This window comes from Brassica napus, chromosome C9 (genome assembly GCF_020379485.1).
Source record: "Brassica napus cultivar Da-Ae chromosome C9, Da-Ae, whole genome shotgun sequence".
Taxonomy (NCBI): domain Eukaryota; kingdom Viridiplantae; phylum Streptophyta; class Magnoliopsida; order Brassicales; family Brassicaceae; genus Brassica; species Brassica napus.
This window is the reverse complement of record NC_063452.1, coordinates 22,229,760-22,250,885: the sequence shown is the minus strand read 5'-3', so window position 1 is coordinate 22,250,885 and position 21,126 is coordinate 22,229,760. Positions and strand designations below refer to the sequence as shown.

Genomic DNA, 21,126 nt, shown 5'->3' with positions numbered 1-21,126 from the left:
TTAAATCAATTGTAATAAAATCAAATAAATTTATAAAATGAAAAAATATATGCACAGACATGTGGGTCATAGTTTTCCTGAATTTTTTTCCAAGCTGTAGAAATAATGGGTTTCCGCGAATTTATTTCACGGCAAAGAACCGTTATCAAATAACAACTCATTTATTACTAACTACGAAATATTAAATCCAGTATTCAAGTAACCAAATTTCTCCTCTCGGTCACATCAGATTAAACAAGTCAAATATAGAAAAGCTTTATCATCAAGCTGAAGACTCAATTCCTTATGTTTTTCAACCAAGTTGTTAATACCTTTGACTGAGAATTGATAGTAAAACCCAAAGCAAAAGGTCGAACTCAAACTCACCATAATTCTGAAGAAAAAATGGTTTCTACAAATCAAATAGTCCAACACCTAAACCGACTCAAAACCCACATAAATTAATACCAACACAAAGACAAACTCAGAAACCCTAAACCTCAGAATCAATACACACAACTTGCTCCAGTACGATTAGACAGTACTTAAAGTCAGAGCCTTTCTAAATCCATCTCTTACTTGAGATCAAAGCATGTTTGTCACCTCACTCTATACAGAGTTTGTCCTAAGAAGTAGCTCCTCTCTGTCTCTTTCTCTCTTCCTCTTTCTTGGGAAGAACATGAGCTTCATACAAAGCAAGAATCTCTTTCTTGTTCTGATGCCCTTTGTTCAGTATCAAATGTCCGTAGTCATACTTAGTCAATTCATGCCTAAGATTTTGCACCGTGAGCTTCTTGTAATCTTCTGCTTCCTCCTCGTCTTCACCTCCTCTGGAAACGGAAACACCATCCTCATAAGCACCACTATCATCATCTCCTCTTGCGCTACGAGACCGTTTATTAGTCTTCAAGATTCTATCGCTTGCTTCTCCAATGTCCATATCAACAACATCTTCGACCCTGGTCCGTTTCCCACGCGAAGAACTGGCAGCTCTGATTTTGTTGTCAAGCGCAGTTTCTTTCAACCTAGCTTGAGCTAACTCTTGCTGAAGATTATCAACGCTTGCCTGTGCTGCTTGCAGCTCAAGAGAAAGAGCTTCAGCTCTTCGGTTTGCAGCTATATGAGCCTTGCGCTCTTCATCCAACAGCTTCTCCAGTGACTTCACGTTATGCGCTCTCTGTTCGTTGGTTTCCTTTAACAACGACTCGATCTCTTTCTCTCTTTCTCCTACTCTTGCTTCTAAGACTGTAACCTTGGAGACAGCCTCCATCTCAGACACACGGAGTCTGTGCAGCTCATCTTCCAGGTCGTTTTTCTGCCTTTCTAAGTTTTCCGCATGTCTCCCAGCTCGCTCGATCTGAGTAAGTCTTTCCATCGCCAACCTCTGACTCTCGCTTTTCTCCTTTTGGGAAGTCACGGCATCAGTTCGAGCTTTGTCCGCCAGTTCAGTAGCCCTTTTAGCTTCTATCTCAGCTGTTTTGCATCTCTCTTGGACTTCATCGAATCTTTCAAAGTCAGATCGGTACTTTTGCTCCAAGCGGATTTTCTCCTGTTCCAACTTGTTTGCCTCCTTTTCATATGCTAGAGCCTTTGTGTTGGCACTGTCTAACCTATCAATCATTTCCCTTAACTCTAGTTTCAGTGATGCTGTTTCCACGTCAAAGCTTTTGATTTTCAACTCTGCCGCCTGCAAAAGACATGACCAAAACTAAGATCCACATCCAAACTAACGTTGAACTGATTCAAACCAACTTAACAAGACAAGATTGAAACAGATAGACTATCATTTCTAAAAGCTCACCTTCAACTCTGATCTTAGAACAGTTAGAGACTGCTCCGCCTTCTCAATTTTTGTTGCCTTCTCTTTAATTTCTTCATCCTGAAATTTATCAACCACCCCGCATATTTTGATGATATACTGATGATTACAAAACTTAAAGTATTCTTATGAATGGGAGAAAGAAAGTACCTTCTCAACTAAAGTTAAAGTAAATTCCTCCCTCAGAACATCTTCCCTCAATTGTGTTTCCTTGCCTGAACGTTGTTGAACTGAAGCAGCCTTTTGAAGAGCAGATCTCGCCTCTCCCACAGCATAATCATATTTCCTTTTCCATTCCTCTGTCTCTTCTTGCGCGGATTTGGCTTGCTCTTTAGCTGCAGCAAGCCTAGCATCAGAAGTAGTACTCCGTGTCCTAAGCACTTCCATATCAGATTTGAGCTGATCTTCAACAGCTTTCTGCTTCAAAACAAACTGGTCATACTTCCTTTTCCATTCCTTGATATCTTCCTGTTTAGATTCCACGGTTTTAACCAAAGTGGAGCACCGTTCATTCAGCGACCTGTTCTCCCCCTGTAGTTTAGTTATGCGCTCTCTATATACATCTTCCAGCTTCTTTTTGTCGATGTTGGATTCATCATAACGTTTCTGGTATTCCAACTTGTATTTCTCGCTATCGTTCAACTGCTGCTTTACATGTTTCATCGCCTCTTCAACGGAACGGAATTTCACTGCAAGTGAGTTCTTCTCTATAGCGATATTATCTATAAGCCTTTTCGTCAGATCATATATCGGCCCTTCCAAGCTGAATGATTATAAACAGAACACAAAATGGGCAAAATACATGAACAAACCTCTAACAAACAAACACGTAAATCAAATCAGTGGGGGACTAGAAGTAGTAACTACCTTTGCTGCAAGAACACAGAAAGTTTCTGCCATTTCCCCGGGCCATGGCATGATGCTTCATAATCTGACAAACGTGCTTCTAGAACCTGAGAAACAATCGATCATTAAATACAAAGAAAAAAACAATCAGCAACTAACCAAACCATACATCTAATCAAAATAATATGTCCTTAAGTAACCAACCTTGACAACATTATCCATATTTGCATTAGAGGCATGACAAGCTGCTCTAAGCTGCTTTTCCATACTTTGGATAGTACTCGTGCATCGCAAATCTGCCTCCATGAATGCATTCTTTTTGTAATCCTAAACAACAAAAGAAGGTCTATATCAGTATAATGCTTGCGAGGAGTAAATTATGGGAAAATTGAGAAGAGTACTTATGACTGATCAACACTGTCTTAGAGTCTATCACCTCAAATTTTTTCTTCAGGTCTTTATGGAGAAGTTCCTCGTATTTTTTTCTGGCTAAACCAGCCCCTACAGCATTAGCGTTAAACATAGCCAAGGCTTTTCGAACTGCTTCTTCATGTTCTTCCCTCAGTGCACCCTAGGTAGCAGAATTGGAATGAATCAGTCATAAATTACAAATAACGAGAGGATAAAGACAAAGTACTTACTTCTTCAGGAGCTTTTGATTGGTCAAAGGCCGCCAAATATGCTTCTATACCAGAATCGTATGCTCTTCGACACTCAGTTTCTTCCACACTCTACAAGAACATAATAAAAATCACTTTATGAAGTATCTGAGAGAAAATAGGCTAGAGAATGCATTAGTAAAAACTTCCCAACTGATCCGTGATGGTACGAAGTACACAAATGTCGATCAACGATAAGTTTGCCCATTAATGAGATAATGTATGTTCAAAGTATGTAAAGTAAACCCGGCCAAATCCACTCAATTACTCCAACTCTCAGACTCTCAGGTTTTAAACCATTTATGAAAAAGAGTGGCTTTTGACTTTAAAATGTATCGAACTTCAAAAGAGGCAAGAGATCTCGAACCTGCCAAGATGAGGTTATTGTTGGCACGGCACCGTTATTCAACGCATCCAGATAAGACTGTGTGATACCAACGAGTATAGGACCAGTCATCACCATACCCCCTAGCTGTTTGGGCCTCGTCTTCTCGAAAACAAACTTGGTTAATGCATCCAGGCCAGCACCAAACTCGGCTCTCAAATCTTCCAACTGCACAGACACACAGGATATTATGTAACCAAGCATTAAACAAACCCTTCAGCGTAGTATAATAGGTGAAGTATACGCAAAAAAGATACTAACCGGAATTTGATCAAGTCTCTGGAGGTCCTTTTCATTTGTCAGAGGCCTTACAAGAGGAAAACATTCTCTGTCCGGAAAAAGTGCACGGATTGAATCACGGATCTGCAAAAATATTGTTCTCATTAACATTGACTCACAATTAAATTACACCTGGTCGCCACACCAAGCTCTATCAAGAGTGGATGACAATCTAAATAAACATACCAAAAATACCAAAAAATATAAAGCAGATGCAACCATTACCTCATTCTTAGAACCAATATCTTCTCCACTGCCTTGAACCGGCCTTAATGCAATTTCTAAATAGTCACGCGGAGAAATCTTGCGGTTATCTTCAACTAGGTCCAAATAAAAGTCCTGCAAGTAAATATATCAAGGTCAATACATAATCATCAGTAAGCCATAGAAATAAAGATCCAAAACTAGCTTAAAAAAATAACAGAGGATTACCCTAAGGAGCCAGACAAAGATGGGAGAGAACTGTCCAAGTTCAGAACGTGAACTCGTCCCTCCAGACGCCTTAACGCGGATATGCTTAGTCATCTGAGTAACAAGAGAAAGACGATCAAGCGAAGCTTCGTCAATACCTCCCATCTGAAACATAGAAAAGAGAACAACATTTAAGGCAAAAACAACATCCCATCCAAGGCACAAGTTCGAACTGGAAACAGAACAAACCTGATTATACACGAACATGCTTGACAAAAGAACAGCTAACGAGAATATCTGAGTGCTATAGGTACCCTGCGGCATTGCAAATGAGAGTGAATCAGAACATGTTAAAGGAAAAAGTGAAGTAATTCCCAATGGTAAATTACTTACGGTCTGGTCGTAAGCATCAATGCCTTCACTATCCAACAACAAAAGGTTATACTCAGATCCATCGAGAGCAGTTCGTTTGATAGGAGAACTCCACAGCCAAAGCCCCTTGGTACACGGCTTGTGCGTCGACGCTACTTGAAAACCATTACTACGTCCAAGAAGCTAACACAACGCAACACAGACAAATCAATTCAATTCCAGAAAAGCAAACCCTAAAACCCTAAAGGTACCTGATTGAGAATAAAGCTCTTTCCTTGACGAGCCCTACCACAAACCGAGACAACGCCGATCGGCTCCTTGACGAGCTGCAGAGTAGCGACAGCTTCAGGGTCCATCCGAAACTTTCCTTTCTCGTCGCAGTACACTAGACGAATCGGTCTCGGTGGTCCCGTCACTGCGGATGACGACGCCGGAGAGGTTGAAGGGTACGAACTCGGCGACGGAGAAGCGGGAGAAGCGGAAGAAGACGGCGAGTCTTTGGTTCCTCGACTGAAGAAACCCCTCATCTCTGCGAATTCGAAAATCTGAATTTAGTACGGAAGAGAGAGAGAGAGAGAGAGAGAGAGAGAGAGAGAGCTAAAGTAAGATCCGTTCGCTAAAGAGAGAGAGAAGAGAGAAAGGAGAGCCAGCGATTAAATGAGATTTTATGGGCCCCCACTATGTACTTTTTCTGTATTAGCCCAGTTTCACCTATACAGCTCGTCTAAATTTCAACTTTGAAGATTTCACATTCTTTTCTTTTTAGTTTCAAATAAAATAAAACAAAAAACAAAACTCTACTGGACCAAACACAACTTTCTACAGTTTTTAGACTGTTTATTTTTTGTATACCAGAGGTCAACTGTTAACATGTTCAAACCAGATAAACCAGTATAATCTGATCCAACTGAACCAAAGATTAAAGTTACGTGAAAATGCATGAGCAATATTAATTAATTAATCATATTTGACAAGTAATATTCAATTAATCATGTGACTGTTACGAACAAAAACGTATGTGACCATGAGTTTTTTTGTAAGACAAGTGAAAAAGAAAAGCAGATCACTACAAGAAAACATATTTATTACAAGGGTCATATTCCTTGTTAATTCGTTGTAATAGAAGGGTTACAACGAATTAACAAGGAATAGCGTTTCGTTGTAAAACGTCCGTCGTAATGCAAGATTCGTCGTAACTTCCATGTAACATTTACGACGAAATAAATTCGTTGTAAAAGCGAAAGAGAGTATTTCGTCGTAGTTTCGTAGTTACGCTTCATCGTAAAAGACTCGTATAGTTTCCTTGTAAAGTCGTCTTTAAGTACTTGTACAATTTACGACGAATTTACAATTCTTTTAATGTAAAGTCCTTGTAATATTTACGATGAATTTACAAGTATTTCTTAGTAAATTTCCCGTAAAGATTACGAGGATTTTACAAGGAAGTACTTGTAAAATCCTCGTAATCTTTACGAGAAATTTACATCTCATTGTCATATTATTATATTATTATGAAATATTCAAAATCAAAATATATAATTTATAAAATAAAATATTGAAAATTAAAATATATTTTTAAAAAATATATAAATGTCATAAAATAATATTCAAATTAATAATAGAAAACAAAAAAAATTGAAAAATAAAAAGCTAAGGGAGAACGCCGTCGAAGTAGTTGTTGGAGGTGTTTCTTCCTGGAGAGTCTCGTACTTCATCTATGGGTTCCGTCTCGAAGAGTAGGATGAAGTCGTCCTTGTGGCTTCATTGATGAAGCTTATTCATACCGTCAGTTCCATCTTTTTAGGAGCCACCTTGAAAAAGAAACATATTAATATAATTAATTACATAAAATTATAAGAAAATAAAATATATTTAATTTTTTAAAAAAAATATCTAATCAGTCGTTTAAATGCCTCAACCTAATATTTGAATATAGTTTTGTTACCTAAAATTACCACCTAAACTAACCACCTAATCTAATTAACTAAACTAATCACCTAAACTAATTACCTAAACTAACCACCTAAACTAACCACCTAAACCTAAATTAATATTAAAAACAACATACCTTTGAGAGAAGGAGAGAAGTGGTTTGAGATGAATGAAGGAGGCATTCCTCATTCATGTTTCGAGTTTATATAAGAAAACAACATTCCTCGTAAAGTCGTCGTAATTTTACGAGGAATCTACCAGGCCCGCGTTTTTAGTGTTACGAGGAATCTACCAAGTCCGCATTTTTAGAATTACAACGAATTTACAAGGAATATTTACGACGAATTTACAAGGAAAATTTTACGACGACTTTACAAGGAAAGCTTTACAATGAAATTACAAGGAAAGCATTACAACGAATTTACAAGGACACATGTATTACGAGGAATCTACCAGGCCCGTGTGTTTTCTATTACGACGAATTTACTAGGACTATATCTGAAACCCCGAAAATCAAATCCCTAAACCCCAAAATCACTTATCTATTTACACCATACCCTTTTACCACATCATCCCCTTTATCATATTTTTTCTTAAACCATAAACTCCAATTGAATCCTTAAAACGCAAGTTATAAGTACTATAATCAAACAACCACTTGATAGCAAATAATCAAATTATTCTGTAATCTCTAAACCGAGGGTATGAAATGAAGTTAACTTGCTTGGCTTGAGAATGCTTACAACAAAATCAGTTTGGTAAAACAGCTTAAACATGTTTTCACCAAAAATAATGGTAACATGTTTCGTGAAAAAAAATCCTTGTAAAGTTACAACGAATTCACAAGGAAAGCATTACAATAAATTTACAAAGAAAGAATTACAACGAATTTACAAGGACACATGTTTACGACAAATATACCAGGCCCGCGTTTTTAGAGTTACAACGAATTTGCAAGGGAGCATTACAACGAATTTACAAGGAAATCTTTACAACGAATTTACAAGGAAATGATTACAACGAATTTACAAGGACACGTGTATTACAAGGAATATACCAGGCCCGTGTTTTTTATTACGACGAATTTACTACGACTATATCTGAATCCCTGAAAATCAAATCCCTAACCCCCAAATTCTCTTACCTATAACCTCATATCCCTTTTACCACATTCCCCCATTCTCCCATTTATCCTATTTTCTCTTAAACCCTAAACTCCAATTAAATCCTTAAAAGCCAACAAATAATTATTATAACCAAACAATATACACTTACAATAAGTCTTAAACTGATTTATATATTTTTTAAAAATATTTAAAACATATATTACATCATTCTGAATCATTCGAGTTTTCAACAATATCAGTACAATGATTATCATCGCTTGCATCGAACTCTTCTTCACTTTCTTCATCCGTCATATCGTCGAAAAGATCTTCATATTGACGGTTATCCACATCAATTAGAAGGATGTCATCAGTTTGTTGTTCAGATACTTCCACTTCAGTGATACACACTTCTTCTTGCAAAAGTGATTCTTCTCTAGCAACTATTCGTTCACGAGGTGTAACTTTGATAGCAGCTAATCAAGTTATTCCAAAATCTCTAAACCGAGGGTATCAGTTGGGTAAAGCATGCTTAAAACACGTTTTCACAAAAATTAATGGTAACATGTTTCGTCGTAAAAACCTTGTAAAGTAACAAGGACTTTACAACGAATTTTCTCTTTCTTCGTAAAATCGACGTAAATTTACATGTAAATTACCACGAAACATTTTCCTTGTAACTTTACTACGACTTTACGACGAAATTCAGTTTTGTCGTAAAATCGTAGTAATTTTCTCGTAAATTTACGAGGAATATATTTCCTCGTAATTTTTCCTCGTTATAGGCATGTTTTCTTGTAGTGCGATGAACGAAACAATATAATATACTTCAAAATTTCATGAAACTTTTAGGTTATTTTAAATTGTAAGTTTCCCTATTTTTACTATAAATTTGACTATTTCTTTTTATAGTAATAATATATTTGTTACTATATTAAAACAATTCACAAAAAATATTAATGTTTTATTTTGTTCACAATGTTTTCTTTTCTTGAATTTAATAGATTTTAATAACTGAATTTAATATTTTAAACAATCCGAAAAAAGAAAAGCCAATTTATTGTATTTTTTAAAAGCAAGTAGTATAAAACTATTTATGTATGATTATGTTTGAGAAAAATATATTTTTTTATATATTTCTTTAAATTCACATCAACAAAATTTTGAAAATAATGAATTTCGCAATTGTTTTTTTTTACCACCAAAATCTAGGCTAAACCAAAAAAATAATAGAAAATCATAACTATTTGATGTATTGTTAGTTTTAAAATTATTTATAGCTGACTATATATGTATACATATGTTATTTTGTATTTTTAGTGGTGCGATATTTAGTGTGAATTTTTGTCCGTGGAGACTTGTGAATGTGTTTTGTGGATACTGTCAATTTTAAATTACTCTTACCTTATTATTAAAAAAAATTATCCTTACTAATAGTTGACGTCTTTCTTGTTTTCGCTATGCTCGGACGTACCTGAAGGGTTGTTTTCTGCCGAGTTCCAGATTTCTAGGATGCATGTTTGCAGTGTTATAATATGAATAAATATAATGTGGATTAGTTATGAATGTTTTTGTGTGGAAGCGGAACAAAGTCGATCATTTTACTATCAAATGGAAATAATGGTCTAATACCAGATGCATCAAACAAATAATATACTATTCTCATTATATTTGGGTACAATAGTTCGTTTGCTTGGTAGCCAGGTAGTTTATGAAAATTATGTTGTATGTTCTTCCCGTAGTGACCCATTCTTGATGTCTAATTTGACGGTTTACTGTGTGTACTCTATGGAATGTTTAGCAATCTCCAGCAAAATTTGGCTAAAACCAAGGTCTTTTCATACTGAATCATCCAAGACGCTATCTTGTTCGGTTGTGATGCAGTATAAAGCTTATAGGTTCCTAAAAAATAAATTATAAAACCTCCATAGACAGTCTTGTTGACTGAAACTTACGATCGTTGAAGTTGTTAGGCTTTTGCTTGACAATAATGTAGAAGGAACTTACGCTGGTGCAGTAGCCAAACACCATTAGATGGTGGATCCGAGCAGTTGATAATCCTCCTTCCTTCTCTACATTTATCTCTCTCGAGTCAGCCACATTCTGTTCAGCCGACCGCACTCACACTTGTTCGACCCTCGAGATCTTCTGCTGAGCTCAATCAAATAAACTCCCCTGCGATACAAAAAATACTGTAACAGTACAGCAGGAGCATAAGGGAAGCTGAAGGAGACGATGTTGTTACCGTGTCAACAGTAAGAACCAGACAACAGGGATGTGGGTGACCCATGGACGCTTTTGGAAGACGGGATAAGCTCAGGTCAATCAAGAAGCAATGCTTCAAACAGTAGTGACAGGGGCAATCTTTGAGCCACTCGTTGGCTTAAAAATCAATCAAACCAGCAGCACCAAGTTCTGAGGAGAGGGTCATACGGAATGATAGGACGTAACAATTGTTCAGTGGATGATGACAGCTCAAGTGGGTCTACTGTTGCATAGTTGTTTTCTTATGATCATGAGAGATCTCTGGAAAGATCTCTGGAAAGTGAGAATCAAAGGAGCAAAGAAGCTTGGATCGTTGTTCCCTTCTTTCTTGATGAACATGGCTTATTATATCCAGAATTTGAGTAAAAGAAACTGAATATATTTTTCCAGGCTTGACATATTTTTAAAAGTCTAAATTTAATTTACAGGAGGCATAAGAGAAAGAAAAAGAAGAAACGTAGACGTATAGTCTAAAACCTATTATAACTTATTCAATACCTCTCATGGTTTTGTCTACATAGAGAACATCGTCAGTCCTCTTGAATAGCTTTCCAACACATCTTTTCCAGCATCCTACAAAAAAAAAATTAAGATCAAATTGACGTGAAAACAACTATACATCGAGCAAACATTTTCCAAAAGCCTCTATATTCGTTCTCAAGTCGACTAAGCCTAGCCCAGTTTCACCTGTACAGCTCGTCTAAATTTCAACTTTGAAGATTTCACATTCTTTTCTTTTTAGTTTCAAATAAAATAAAACAAAAAACAAAACTCTACTGGACCAAACACAACTTTCTACAGTTTTTAGACTGTTTATTTTTTGTATACCAGAGGTCAACTGTTAACATGTTCAAACCAGATAAACCAGTATAATCTGATCCAACTGAACCAAAGATTAAAGTTACGTGAAAATGCATGAGTAATATTAATTAATCATATTCGACAAGTAATATTCAATTAATCATGTGACTGTTACGAACAAAAACGTATGTGACCATGAGTTTTTTTGTAAGACAAGTGAAAAAGAAAAGCAGATGAACGAAACAATATAATATACTTCAAAATTTCATGAAACTTTTAGGTTATTTTTAATTGTAAGTTTCCCTATTTTTACTATAAATTTGACTATTTCTTTTTATAGTAATAATATATATATATTTTTTTTTTTTTTTGACAGCATAGTAATAATATATTTGTTACTATATTAAAACAATTCACAAAAAATATTAATGTTTTATTTTGTTCACAATGTTTTCTTTTCTTGAATTCACTACAAGAAAACAGCAAGGATACTGAGGGAAAAAATCGTCGGACTTTCGTCGGAATAACGTTATTCCGACGACATACCGACGAAATAAGTCATCGGAAATAATTCCTCGGAATTTCTTCTTTCCTCGGAAATCCCTCGGAATTTTCCGACGGAATTCCGAGGAAACAAATTTCCGGGAAAATTCTGAGGATCACTAGTTTGTTGGAAATCTCCTCGGAATATACCGAGGGAAAACTTCGTCGGGATATTTCCTCGGAAGTTCATCGATCGATGCATTTTTGGACAAATATCCATCGATCGATCCGTTTATAAAAAAAACGTTCGGAATATACCGAGGGACATCTTCCTCGGAATATTCTGAGGAACATGTCCCTCGGTATATTCCGAGGAACATGTCCCTCGGTATATTCCGAGGAAAGGTGTCACTCGGTATATTCCGAGGAAGAGGTCCCTCGGTATATTCTGAACGTTTTTTTATAAACAGATCGATCGATAGATATATGTCCAAAAACGCATCGATCGATCGAGTAAAAAATATAATTAATTTCCTCGGAATGTAAAAGTTGAAATTTAAATTCGAAAATATAAAATTAAAATTAAAATTGAAATCATATTAATTAATATTCAAAGTTTCATAAATAAAAATAAAACATTGCGAGTTTTTGGAAAAAAAAAAAACTACGGGTCTGGCACGTCCGGGAACACCTCGTTCGGGTACATCCTCTGCATCATCTCCATCATTTGCTGGCGAAGGGGAATCCTGAAAATGGCTGGAATCCCGAGACTGGCTCCCCGTACCACCACGACCACGACGCTGTTGAGGCCGGGTCTGATCATCATGAGACATGTAAATTAAAAAAATATATTTAATAAATACAGAAATATATAAATTAATTTTTTTTAAAAATCCCAAATAATAGTTTTTGATCACAAAAAAAGATTTATAGATATTAAAAATATTTAATAAATATATAAAAATAGTTCTAATAAACAAAAAATAGTTTTAATAAATAAAAAATAGTTTAATAATTACAAAAAATAGTTTTAATAATATATATATATATATTAAAAATATTTTAAATCCCAAATAATAGTTTTTAATCACAAAAAAGTTTTATAGATATTAAAAATGTTTTGTAAAATCCAAAAAATCGAATTTATATACAAAAAAGATTTTGTAAAATCCAAAAAATCGAATTTATATAGAAAAATCGTTTTGTAAAATACAAAAATCGATTTTATATACAAAAATCGATTTTATAAATACAAAAAAAAATAAAAAAATTATAAAAAATTCTAAATCAATTCAACAAAACAAATTATTCAACCAAATCACAATTCTAAACCTATTATACAACCAAATCACAATCCTAACCAATCACCCTAACAAAAATCTATCAAAACTACACAAAAACCTAACAAATAGAACCTAAGAGAGTGGGATATGGTCCTTACATGATTTGTGTAAGAGAAGGGGGAGATCGCCGGAGATATCGTCGGATTTCAGGGGAAAATCGCCGGAGAGAAGAGAGGAGTCGCGCAGAGGAAGAAGAGAGAAATGGGGAAGAAGAAGGGGCTCGTGGTTATAAAACCTAGGGTCCGACGGATATTATCCGTCGGAATTCCGCCGGAATTCTAATTTCAATTTTCGCGAAATATTTGCCCGGTAAAATGAAAATATTCCGAGGAATACCGAGGAACTAGTGTTTGGGGTTTCAAAACATCAATTTTTTTGCCGTATTTCATTTCTTATACAATTGTAATGCATACCATTGAGGATTCTTTGTATAGATGAGCATAAACCATGAAATAACAAATTTCAAAACTAATTGAAAGTATTCCCATTACCGTTCATTAAAAGGTATAAGTGTTTCTCTTATGTTGTGGGATTTCGTTCATACAATCGGAAAAGTGTTAATTATACGGTAAGGAACAAATTTTTGACTTCATAATGAACGTAAGACACTTAATAAGGGTTATATAGGTGTTATTCAAACCGCAAAACGTTGTTTTCGGTTTAAAAACCCTATTTCCTTGGAATTTCCTCGGATTATTCCGAGGGAATTCCGAGGAAACCCTTTTCTTCCTCGGAATTCCGTCGGAATATGCCGAGGAAATTCCGAGGAACTAGTGTTTGGGGTTTCAATACGTCAATTTTTTTTAAACGGATCGATCGATGGATATATGTACCAAAACGCATCGATCGATAGAGTATATCAGGTGTTCCTCGGAATTTCCTCGGAATATTCCGAGGCTTTTCCGAGGAAACAGGGTTTGGGGTAACAAAATCTCGTACGTTTTTTTATAAACGGATCGATCGATGTATATATATCCACAAACGCATCGATCGATCACTAAGATGGACCAAAGCGTAACAATGTGATCGATCGATTAGATTATCCCATCGGTCGATCGAGAATCTCAAGCGTTCCTCGGAATGTCCTCGGAAAATCTTGTAAGTTTTTGTATAAACGGATCGATCGATGAATATATGTCAGAAAACGCATCGATCGATCACTAAGATGGACCAAAGCGTAACAATGTGATCGATCGATTAGATTATCCCATCGATCGATCGAGAATCTCAAGCGTTCCTCGGAATGTCCTCGGAAAATCTTGTAAGTTTTTGTATAAACGGATCGATCGATGGATATATGTCAGAAAACACATCGATCGATCACTAAGATGGACCAAAGCGTAACAATGTGATCGATCGATTAGATTATCCCATCGATCGATCGAGAATCTCAAGCGTTCCTCGGAATGTCCTCGGAAAATCTTGTAAGTTTTTGTATAAACGGATCGATCGATGGATATATGTCAGAAAACGCATCGATCGATCACTAAGATGGACCAAAGCGTAACAATGTGATCGATCGATTAGATTATCCCATCGATGGATTGAACAAAATCTCGGGAGCCTTTTTTTAAATGCATCGATCGATCTTTATTTGTACAAAAACGCATCGATCGATCTTTATTTGGTTGTGTTTTGAGTAGTTTTTAATTCGTATTCAGCTTTGCCTTGCTAGATAAACCAAATAACTAATATCTGAGTACCATTCTTTCAGCTATCAACTGCAGGCTGTGAAACATGGAAAAGCCACAAACATTGATCAACCAACAACATCCATGCTTTTAAGAATGTTCAAAGGATTCAAACTGACTGACCACTCAATCTACTCAAATTTTCTCATCTTGGGGCTTGGTATACACTAGGTTCGCTAGTACTACCATTTTCATAATCAGTTTCCCCATGATGATACCAAATTTTGTAACTTCGTGTAAACCCACTCAAATATAGATGAGTCCAAACATCCCACTCTTTAATAACCTTTCTATTTTTACAATTAGAGCAAGGACATCTTAACATACCTATTTTTGCTTCCGGTTGTCGGTGAACTAACCCCATGAATTCGGTTATACCTCGTTGGTATTCTTCCGTAAGCAATCTCGTGTTCGGATCCAAATGAGGTCGATCGATCCAAGAACGAAAATAATTTGAAGAAGACATATTTTTTATTAATCAAATTCGTGTGTAAATAGAGTAAGGGGGAGGATGAAGATATGGAGTGAATGAAGAGGAAGAGGACTGTTTATATTTATAGTTTAAATCCTGCCGACACACCAAAGGAATTCCGACGGAATTCCGACGGAATTCCGACGCCTACGGCTAGTTCGTCGGAATTTCCTCGGAATTTTGTAAAATCCCCCAACGGCTCTCCAACGGCTATAATATTTCCTCGGAATTCATCGGTTTTTTCCGAGGAATACATTTTTCTTCGGAATATTCCGACGGATTGATATTTCCTCGGAATTCCGTCGGTATATTCCGAGGAAATTCTGAGGAAACCAAATTTTGTGTTTCCTCGGAATTTCCGAGGAAATTCCGAGGGATATTCCGAGGATTTCATTTTCCGTCGGAATGTCCGTCAGAATACCGCTGTTTTCTTGTAGTGATTTAATAGATTTTAATAACTGAATTTAATAGTTTAAACAATCCGAAAAAAGAAAAGCCAATTTATTGTATTTTTTAAGAGCAAGTAGTATAAAACTATTTATGTATGATTATGTTTGAGAAAAATATATTTTTTTATATATTTCTTTAAATTCACATCAACAAAATTTTGAAAATAATGAATTTCGCAATTGTTTTTTTTTACCACCAACATTTAGGCTAAACCAAAAAAATAATAGAAAACCATAAATATTTGATGTATTGTTAGTTTTAAAATTATTTATAGCTGACAATATGTAGACATATGTTATTTTGTATTTTTAGTGGTGCGATATTTAGTGTGAATTTTTGTCGGTGGAGACATGTGAATGTGTTTTGTGGATACTGTCAATTTTAAATTACTCTTACCTTATTATTAAAAAAAATTATACTTACTAATAGTTGACGTCTTTCTTGTTTTTGCTATGCTCGGACGTACCTGAAGGGTTGTTTTCTGCCGAGTTCCAGATTTCTAGGATGCATGTTTGCAGTGTTATAATATGAATAAATATAATGTGGATTAGTTATGAATGTTTTTCTGTGGAAGCGGAACAAAGTCGATCATTTTACTATCAAATGGAAATAATGGTCTAATACCAGATGCATCAAACAAATAATATACTATTCTCATTATATTTGGGTACAATAGTTCGTTTGCTTGGTAGCCAGGTAGTTTATGAAAATTATGTTGTATGTTCTTCCCGTAGTGACCCATTCTTGATGTCTAATTTGACGGTTTACTGTGTGTACTCTATGGAATGTTTAGCAATCTCCAGCAAAATTTGGCTAAAACCAAGGTCTTTTCATACTGAATCATCCAAGACGCTATCTTGTTCGGTTGTGATGCAGTATAAAGCTTATAGGTTCCTAAAAAATAAATTATAAAACCTCCATAGACAGTCTTGTTGACTGAAACTTACCATCGTTGAAGTTGCTAGGCTTTTGCTTGACAATAATGTAGAACGAACTTACGCGGGTGCAGTTGCCAAACACCATTAGATGGTGGATCCGAGCAGTTGATAATCCTCCTTCCTTCTCTACATTTATCTCTCTCGAGTCAGCCACATTCTGTTCAGCCGACCGCACTCACACTACAAGAAAACACCGGGATTCCGACGACAAATATCGTCGGTATGTCCTCGGAATAACGGTATTCCGAGGACATACCGACGAGAATGGTCGTCGGAAATTTCTCGTCGGAAAGTAAAATTTCCTCAGAATTTCCTCCGAAAACTCCGAGGGAATACCGAGTATTAAAGATTCCGAGGACATTCCGAAGAAACATTTTCTAGGACTGTTCGTCGGTATCTCCTCGGATATTTCCGATGGAACGGTCCTCGGAAACATTCCGAGAGAAAAGAGGTATCGGAATATTATGACGATCCTCGGCCGTCGGAATATTCCGAGAAACCTTTGCCATCGGAATATTCCGAGGAAGTGTATCCGTCGGGATATTCCGAGGACATATGTCCCTCAGAATATTCCGAGGAAGTTGTCGTCGGAATATCCCGAGGGATACACTTCCTCGGAATATTCCCAAAAATAATGTTTTTTTAAAAATTAAAAATTTATTTTTTTAATTGAAATTCGAAAATATAAATTTAAAATTGAAATAGAAAACATATTAGATAATATTCAAAGTTGTACATACCAAAATAAAACATTCAGAGTTTTTGAAAAAAAAAGAAAGAAACTACGGGAACTGCTCGTTCGGGTACATCCTCTTCATCATCTCCATCATTTGCTCGTTCTGCTTCCTCGTTGCCTCCCATCCCACCTCTTGATCCGCCATCTTTTGCTCCAACACAGCTATGCGGTCATCTTTGTCATTCAACTGGTCTATAAGCCCTTCTGGATCAACATAGGACTGTGGTGCAGAAGGAGGAACCGACCGGGCTCGATGACCCAAACCGATCAAACGTCCCTTCTTCTTTGGAACCGATTGAAATAGAAAATAAACAAATTTAAATAATAGAAAAGATGATAAAATGAAAATAAAGAAATAAATGAATTGAAATTTTTTATAAAGAACATACTGATTCAACGATTTCGTTGTTCGAATCCGGGACAAGTTAGTCGAAGCCGTCGAAGTGGCGTCCAGGTCGGTTTGAAGCTGAGATAGACGGGTCTCTTCGTCTTCCTTCTAAGTTTCGATCAGGCTGAGCACATCCCTCACAACACCATCATCAATCTCTCCGGTGTGCTTGTTGGTATGCGCCGTCTTCATTAGAACGAAATCATCAACCGGCTGGCCATCATTTTCATCCGCCTTGAAAAAACAAAAGTTAAACAAACATTAGAAATTAGAAGAAATGCATAAAAAATAAAATAAAAATACTTAAATAATTAAAAAAAAAAAGAGATTGAACTTACCAAGCGATCCCCCAGAGTGACAATAGTCTGGGCACTCAAATTGTGCTTGTACATGCCCTTCCCGCCACGATCGCTCTTGCGGCTGGTGGAGTTGGTCACGGAGGTAGCTTTCGTCTCGTCATTATCCCAATGCACACACAACTCCTCTCAGACCGTGTTGTTGATCGACTTCGGGACCTTTTAATAAAAAAATATAAAATAGTTTAATAAATCCAAAAATAGTTTAATAAATTCAAAAAATTGTTTAATAAATTAAAAAAACCTGGTTGATGAGCCACTTCTGCTTCTACTCGTAGATCTGCTTCCCATAGTTGTCCATAACTTTATGGACGAAGGTGTCATGGATAAAGTTTGTGTGATCGGGATTCCACGTGAACTCTTGCTGGAAAAAAAAACACAATTTGTAGAAATTTTATATTAAATTAAAAATATAAGTAAAAAAATTAGAATACTTACCGCAAACTGACGAAACCACATCTCCTGGTCCTCGGCAGAGAAGTGAGTGAAAGTCGGATATCCCTTGCTGAGGTTCGAGTACATAATATTGTTGATCCATCCGCTGATCCCGTTCCCGGATCGGTTGAACCTAATATAAGAAACAAATTATTAATAATGAATCAAATTTTAATGAAAGGAAAAAAAAAAGACTTTTAATTACCATGTTTGACGTCGTCCCTTTGGAAACGGAGTGAGATAGAGAAGATGCTCACGACCGGGTTGTTGAACCAACTGGGCAACAGTCATCACTCCCGGAACGACTGGAGGAGCGGGAGGGGGTGCAGCAGTGGGAGGGGGTGCAGCAACGGGAGGGGGTGCAGCAACGGGAAGGGGTGCAGCAGCGGGAGCAAGAACCGGAGCGGGAAATGAAGAATCCCGACAGTGGCTGCTCGACCACCGAGAGTGGCTGGACGAACCCTGAGAGTGGCTCCCCGTACCACTACGACCTCGTGGTGAGGCACGACGAGATCGAGACCGAGTCTGATCACCAGTAGACCTGTAAATTAAAAAAAAAACATATTTAAAAATAGTTTTAATAAATATTAATTGAAAAAATATTTAAAATTAGTTATAATAAATATATAAATTAAAAGAAAACATATTTAAAAATAGTTTTAATAAATATTAATTGAAAAACATATTTAAAAATAGTTTTTATAAATACAAAAAATAATAAAATATTGTTTATAAATAAAAAAAAATGTTTTATAAATAAAAAATTAGTTTTAATAAATATAAATATTTTTATAAATATGAAATCATCTTTTATAAATCCAAAAATCGAATATATATACAAAAAACATTTTGTAAAATCCAAAATCGATTTTATAAATACAAAAATAATAAAAAATTTATAAAAAAGTTCTAAATCAATTCAACACAACAAATTATCCAACCAAATCACAATTCTAAACCTATTACACAACCAAATCACAATCCTAACCAATCACCCTAACAAAAATCTATAAAAATTTTTCTAAAATCATCAAATCTACTTAAAAACCTAACAAATAGAACCTAAGAGAGTGAGATAGGGTCCTTACATGATTTGTGTAGGAATAGAGAGGATTGATTCGCTGGAGAGATCGTCGCGAGAGAAGGGGGAGATCGCCGGAAGAAGAGAGAGATCGCCGGAGGAAGAAGAGAGAAATGGGGAAGAAGAAGTGTTTCGTGTTTATAAAAACTAGGGTCCGACGGAAACTATCCGTCGGAATTTCCTCGGTATTTTCAATTTCAATTTTCGCGAAATATTTGGCGGCTGGTTTGCCCGGTTAAATGAAAATATTCCGAAGAAATTCCGACGGACACTTAAATATCCGTCGGAATTTCCTCTGTATGTTCATTAATTCGAGGAAAAAGAATATCATATGCATGTATTTCTATTGGTTTATATTGTTCCTCGGAATTTCCTCGGACTATTCCGAGAAAATTCCGAGGAACACATGTTTGGGGTTTCAAAACATCAAATTTTTTTGCCCTATATCATTTCTTATACAAATACAATGCATACCACTGAGGAATCTTTGTATAAATGATCATAAACTTTGAAATAACAAAATTTTAAAACGAATTGTAAGTATTCACTTTACCGTTCTTTAAAGTGTATAAGTGTTTCTCTTATGTTGTGGGGATTTCGTTCATAGAATCGGAAAAGTGTTTATTATAGGGTAAGGAACAAATTTTTGACTTCATAATCAGTCTAAGACACTTAATAAGGGTTATATAAGTGTTATTCAAACCGCAAAACGTTGCTTTCGGTTTAAAAACCCTACTTCCTCGGAAAAGCCTCGGAATATTCCGAGGCTTTTCCTAGGAAATCGAAACCCTAAAAGAAAAGCCCTAAATCGTCGGAAAAGTCTCGGACTATTCCGAGGAAATTCTGAGGAAATCCCTAAATCCTATTATCCGTCGGAATTTCTTCGGTATTCTTATATTAAAAAAAAAAGGCGATGCTACTCTGTTTCCGAGTCATCATCACCAGATGAATCTGAATCTGGATCTTGGTGAAACTCTCCAATCTCTGGTTCATCCTCTACGTGAACGACAGCTTCCTCTTCAAAGTCGGTTAAATCGACTACAAGGCCAACTGCAGCTAAATCTTCTGCTGCACTGTAATTACCGGATGTGCTTGTTTGTAGTGGGTCTTCCAGCTCAGAACTTCCCTGAACTCGGCCTCTCGGGTTGAGTGAAGTAACAGTGACCCATGGATCATCTCTGTTCCTAACCCGGGGGTACTTGATATAACAAATCTTTAACATTTAAAAAATTATTTAATTTGTAAATAAATGTTATTAATACACATGATTGTAAACTCGGCAAAGTTTTAAGTTTCTGAATTTATCATCTGTGCGATAATAAAACCTTCCACCCTACTATAATTTTTCACCATCTTCTTCAAATGGTACATATAGCGCTCATACAAATACATCCATCTATACTGCACAGGACCACCAAGTTCCAATTCTCTTGCCAGGTGAATAACAAGATGCTCCATAACATCAAAAAATGATGGAGGAAATATCTTCTCAATGTTGCACTGAATCACGGCTATGTTAGTCTTCAAATTTTCAATACCTTCAAGAGTCATTGATCTCGTGCATAAATCGCGGAAGAAAGCATTAATCCATGCAATTGCTTCATGAACATTCCGTGGTAATAGTTCCTTGTAGGCAAATGGGAGGAGGCGCTGCATCATTACATGGCAATCGTGACTCTTCAAGCCGATAAACTTTCCTTCATTTCTGTCGACACAGTTACGCAAATTAGATGCGTAACCGTCTAGAAATTCCACATCGTTTGAAATCCAATCAAAGAACGCATCTTTTCCCTCTGCATCAAGTCGGAATATGGGAAAAGAAGCCCTACCATTCTCATCAACATGAAGTTCTGAACGAGCACATATATCGACTAAATCCAGTCTTGACTTCAAATTATC

The 21,126-nt window shown here is 36.1% G+C and overlaps 1 protein-coding gene and 1 long non-coding RNA gene across 2 annotated transcripts; both read right to left on the bottom strand.

Annotated features, from left to right (window-relative positions):
* Positions 1-347: 347 nt before the first annotated feature.
* On the bottom strand, positions 348-5,377 carry LOC111209807 (guanylate-binding protein 2-like). The gene is made up of 14 exons (XM_048767142.1): positions 5,002-5,377; positions 4,772-4,933; positions 4,628-4,693; positions 4,400-4,543; positions 4,193-4,306; positions 3,950-4,051; positions 3,671-3,856; positions 3,286-3,375; positions 3,081-3,215; positions 2,849-2,971; positions 2,666-2,751; positions 1,949-2,561; positions 1,781-1,858; positions 348-1,666 (listed from the first exon to the last, which is right to left on the bottom strand). Exons 1-14 carry the CDS (start codon positions 5,275-5,277, stop codon positions 605-607), a joined length of 3,237 nt encoding a protein of 1,078 aa, XP_048623099.1. The 5' UTR covers positions 5,278-5,377; the 3' UTR covers positions 348-604.
* Positions 5,378-16,972: 11,595 nt separating this feature from the next.
* On the bottom strand, positions 16,973-18,771 carry LOC125593195. The gene is made up of 3 exons (XR_007329145.1): positions 18,150-18,771; positions 17,956-18,075; positions 16,973-17,870 (listed from the first exon to the last, which is right to left on the bottom strand). It is a non-coding gene; the product is annotated as an uncharacterized LOC125593195 (long non-coding RNA).
* Positions 18,772-21,126: the final 2,355 nt, after the last annotated feature.

Coding starts and splice junctions, on each gene's coding strand:
- LOC111209807 (XM_048767142.1), bottom strand. CDS start 5,277: ATGAGGGGTTTCTTCAGTCGAGGAACCAAAGACTCGCCGTCTTCTTCC. Junction 4,544..4,627: donor GCATGTTCGTGTATAATCAG/GTTTGTTCTGTT, acceptor TCTATGTTTCAG/ATGGGAGGTATTGACGAAGC. Junction 3,857..3,949: donor AGAGACTTGATCAAATTCCG/GTTAGTATCTTT, acceptor GTGTCTGTGCAG/TTGGAAGATTTGAGAGCCGA.